The sequence below is a fragment of the Saccostrea echinata genome, unplaced genomic scaffold (assembly GCF_033153115.1).
Source record: "Saccostrea echinata isolate AGI-Se365-2 ecotype Australia unplaced genomic scaffold, CSIRO_AGI_Sech_v1 ptg000001l, whole genome shotgun sequence".
Lineage (NCBI taxonomy): Eukaryota > Metazoa > Mollusca > Bivalvia > Ostreida > Ostreidae > Saccostrea > Saccostrea echinata.
The window spans coordinates 37,309,146-37,313,786 of NW_026889750.1; the positions used below are offsets into that span (position 1 = coordinate 37,309,146).

Sequence of the window (4,641 nt, forward strand, 5' to 3'; positions counted from 1 at the left end):
AAATTTGATGAAATTTTATTAATGCAGCTAAAAACTGAATATTTAGAAATGTCAACAGTTTTTCAAACTAAGAAATACAACACAGAGAAATTTCATTTTTAAAAATATAAATCAAGAACAAGATGCCTATGGACCACAAAGCTCACCAAAGACACTCTGACCTTATTCTTAGTTTATCAGCAGACCCCCCCCCCCCTATATACTTCTGTATTTAACACTGATCCCCTATTGTAGTCTCATCCTACCCCAGGAGAAAATGATTTAAACAAACTTGGAACGGAAACTAAGTGGACCGACAGACCAACCGACAGACAGCAGAAAAACAATATACCCTCCCTTCTTCATAGGAGGGCTTACATAAAAATCATTAATGGTTCACTATTCGTATGAGAAGATTTTAAAAGCCCCCCTTTCTTATTCCTACATAAATATTTGATTCCCCACTGTGACCCCATCCAACCCAAGGGTCCTCATTTGTTTTTTATAATTCTAATAATTCTGAATTTTTTTTAATATAGGGTAAAAAATTGGAAAGTTTAGAATGACAACGATGACAACAACAAAGTATGATTAGAAAAAGCACTGACTTTGGCTCATGTGTGCTAAAAATTTAGGGTTCATTTATATTGCTAGGTTCATGATTAGCAATGTCCATTTTAAGCTTCTTGATTTCAAGATCCACTTTTGTCTTCTGGAGCTTAATCAATTCCCTCTGTTCCTTAATTCTCTCTAAATCCTCAAGCAGAACACGTCTTTGAAGATCTGACACCTTTAATTGTAATTCTGAACTGCCTGTTTCAATAGGTTTCCTCTTTCTTTTCTCTTCAGCTGAATTATTCAATGAAAATATGTCACTGTAAAGCATGCATAATTGAAATATAAATTTAATTTTCATAATTCATCCATATGATATGGTCAATTAAATGTGAATGATAACATTTATGAAAGTGTACCTGAACAATCAGACTTTCTAACAGTTGTCCCTGAATTGGATATTGTTACATTGAATGCAACAGGTGATCCTGTATAAATTAAACCACAAGATAATTTATATTGTTAATTGCTGACACCAATAATGTAAACATAAACATATAATAAATGTATATATTTTTTGTTTAAATTCAAACAATATAAATTCATTTCAAGCATATTCTGTTTTCATATTTATCAATGAGCAATAAAACTTTATTAATCAAATCCATACCTGAAGAATTTTCAGGAAGTTCAATGATTTGTTGGCTCTCACCTGTGTATAAGTAACAATCATTTTAATCTACATTGCAATAAAATTTCCCATATCTCCAGCAGATTTTAAATTTCTTTGATTTAAATTCCTTTGGATGTTTATATTCAATGTTTCTATAAAATCAGATATATATTTACAAAAGTGTCAATACCATTAGATGCTAAGGTCTCAAGCCCACATCCATTATAGGTGTTGCATGAACTTGTATTGCATGAGATCTGTGATTCTGAAATTAAAACAAATAAATATTAAATATTTATATGTACAATTATTGTAAAAAGTAGTTTACATACATTTGATAGAGTTATAACTGGAGATTGAAATTTTTCAGTTTGAGTTTCAGTCTCAAAGCTGGATTTTTTTTTACAGTTTTTTTTAAGTGAAAGAAAGTGATAAGTATAGTGTATTAATGTTTCTCAAAAGTCAAATTAAATTTATTCAATAAAATAATTTTTAAACTACCCAAAACTATTAATAATAGTTTTTAATTTATTTAACTGGTTGTGTATTACATTATTAGATATATGTTCAGAATATATATGATTTGCTTACCAAGACCTTCATTAACACAGTCACTATCTTCAGGTTTAGGAACTGATTTGTACATACATATAAATATTATAAAAAATGTCTACAATTTGTCTTCAAACAAACTGCCTACAGGGTAATTAAATTTTTTTTGTTGGATGTATATATTTTAAGTCTGTGAAAGATATAGTAAAAGCTTATAATTCAAATTAAATGAAATTTAATTTGACTTGTAGAAAACATTGTATGACAATAAAATTCTGACTAAAATTAAATAAAAGTGGTTCTAGTCTGTCCTTGATTTGTACTTTACTTTAATTTATTTGCCAGAAATAATTGTGCGTACATCGGCATGGAAAATCACCGACATTTGCACGGTGTAATGTCAAAGTGGTACGGACCGAATCATCATAGGAGCGAAATAGTTAATTTGACCATGACCTTTGTATTTGTTTTGGTGGATGCAGAAAGAATAAAAGCTTCTTATAGAATATGTTACAATGCATAGACAGTGTGCGGCGTTAGCAAAAAACGTAAAACTTGATCCCGTACGACTTTCAATGAATTCATCTAATATTTCTCACGGAAGTAAACGCCGTCGTTCCAGATTATAGTAAAATGCGAATTTCCTCGCCAGTTCATGCAGACGAAGGACCGAGTTGTGCCGAGATTTATGAAGACACAGAAAAATAATAAATAAAGGTTTGTCAAAATTACTTACCTGTTACATTAAATCCGCCAACCTCAATCCCACCTTGAAAGCCTGTGAAATTAGGGGAGTCCTCGTGAAGATCCAATATCTTTTGAGAAATGGCATCAAGAGGGGGATGAGGTGGCCCTCCACCAGTCTTTCTCCGATGAATCTTCTGGGTTACGTTATCCCCCTTTGCTTTTGAACAGGCCTTACGGTATTTCTCTTTGACCTGTTCAACGGTCCTATTTACACCACCCCGGGCATTAACAGCATCTGTGATGCTTTTCCACACACCTGCCTTCTTGGCATTTGTTATTTGATTAGTTTGTTTCGACTGAATAACATCTATATTCTCTTCAACCTTACTTATAATGAACAAAACATCATCAGTAGAGAAATTTTCACTTCTCTTTTTGGCAGCCATTGTTGACAGATGGACAAAGTATATTGCATTATGGGATACTATCCACTGGTTAAGTCATGCTAACCAATGGATAGTTAGCCTATGAACTAATTGCCCTTTGAGCAACAGAAATTTGACCAGTGGTTAAGTAGCCAATGGAAAATAAATTTGACCAATGGTTAGCTTAACCAGTGGTTAAATTTAACCAGAGTTTTGAGCAACCCAATCCAGATTTCAACTTTTTTTTTTACAGATTTGGGCGTACCAATAATTCCTTGTATACCTTTTTGTATAACAAAAGGTGATACTTTTGTAAGAGGCTTTGAATTTTGATCTGATAGCTGTGCTTCAAGCGTGATGAAGCGAGGCCAGTGTTCTACAACCGAGTTGAGTTGTTCATCGTTAAAAGTAATTTCTAATCCTGATGGGTAACAACGGTTTTTTTGAGTTCGAAGTAGCCATGGTTAGATGAAAAACGTTCAGAATCCTTGCTCCCCGCCCGCCTCGGAGCGCCAACAAGGGCGATATCTAGTCAAACGGATATCCAGTAAGACAGACACCAAGAGGATACAAAGAAACTATACTCAGACATGATATGCCTGATTGACCCTGAGCCACCGCTTAATATAAATATATCAACATGGAAACGTCGGCGTATTGGAAATTGCAAAATGAATCAGATATTTATAAAAAAATTGCAAAACATCAATACTTAGGCATGCAGATATTATCAGCTCGGCGTGACCAGCCGATTGATCAAGTCGGGCCAAACTTGACCTCCCGTCTAGATGAATATGGGACCAAAGTGGAGTGTTGGTCATGTCAGGTGCGTTACACCCAGCACCTGCAGACCTCAGCCACCAGGATCCCCTTCTCCACCAACACGGGTCGCAACCCACGGCCAACAGGTTGCCCCATTTAGTCGCCTTTTACGACATGGAAGGAGGTTCCGGGGACCTATTCTTGTCACCCCAGGTCCCCACGGGGGCTAGGTGGATTGAAAATCAATATTTTATTTCAATTTAATGTTTTTCACTGATGTCCAAGCTGAATATTGAATCTGCCCATTTCATTGTGTGACAATATTTCTGTGTGTTCATATTGACATCCTCACAATGTCAGGGGTTCAGAGTCAAATAGCAATGTGTTGACTCTGGACCCCTGATGTTGTGAGGATGATATATTAATAATTTTTTTTTAAGTTAAAGAAATTACATGCAAATGTATTTATTCTGATGATGTAATTTCAGGGGTGATGGATCATGTAAACATGTAGCAGCTGCACTTTTTGGAATTTTGGCCTTCAGCACAGATTTGCATGACAGCGCTGGTCCTTCGGTTACTGATGTGCCAGCCTACTGGACGGCTCCAAAAAGGGTTTGCAAACCAGTGGCTGTAGAAGATTTAGATATTAGGTACAGTGACAAAATAATAATAAAATTTTACTTTTAATATTTATTACTTAAGAAATAAGGTATCATTTTAAAAGTTTTATCGGGATGTAAATACGGGTTGGTCATGTGATCAAATCCCATAAAGCCCTTTGGTCTTTATGATAGATTTGATCACATGCCAACCCGTATTTACATCCCGATAAATTTTAAAAATGATACTTTTTTTGCTTATATGTACATTTGTGACTGATTTATTTCAAATAGTAAGGTACTAAAGTTTTAAACCCATAAATGATCTCTTTTTTTTTTTTTCAAAACTCAACGGTATAACTTGAATGTGTTGAACACGTCGATCACTTATGACGTCACTATGAAA

At 34.5% G+C, this 4,641-nt stretch overlaps 1 protein-coding gene across 1 annotated transcript; it reads right to left on the reverse strand.

The window, feature by feature from the left end:
- Positions 1–201: 201 nt before the first annotated feature.
- On the reverse strand, positions 202–1,853 carry LOC133181409 (uncharacterized). The gene is made up of 5 exons (XM_061315924.1): positions 1,799–1,853; positions 1,398–1,472; positions 1,205–1,246; positions 954–1,022; positions 202–828 (listed from the first exon to the last, which is right to left on the reverse strand). The coding sequence occupies exons 1-5, from the start codon at positions 1,851–1,853 to the stop codon at positions 611–613; spliced, it is 459 nt and encodes a 152-aa protein (XP_061171908.1). The 3' UTR covers positions 202–610.
- Between the last annotated feature and the right edge of the window lie 2,788 nt (positions 1,854–4,641).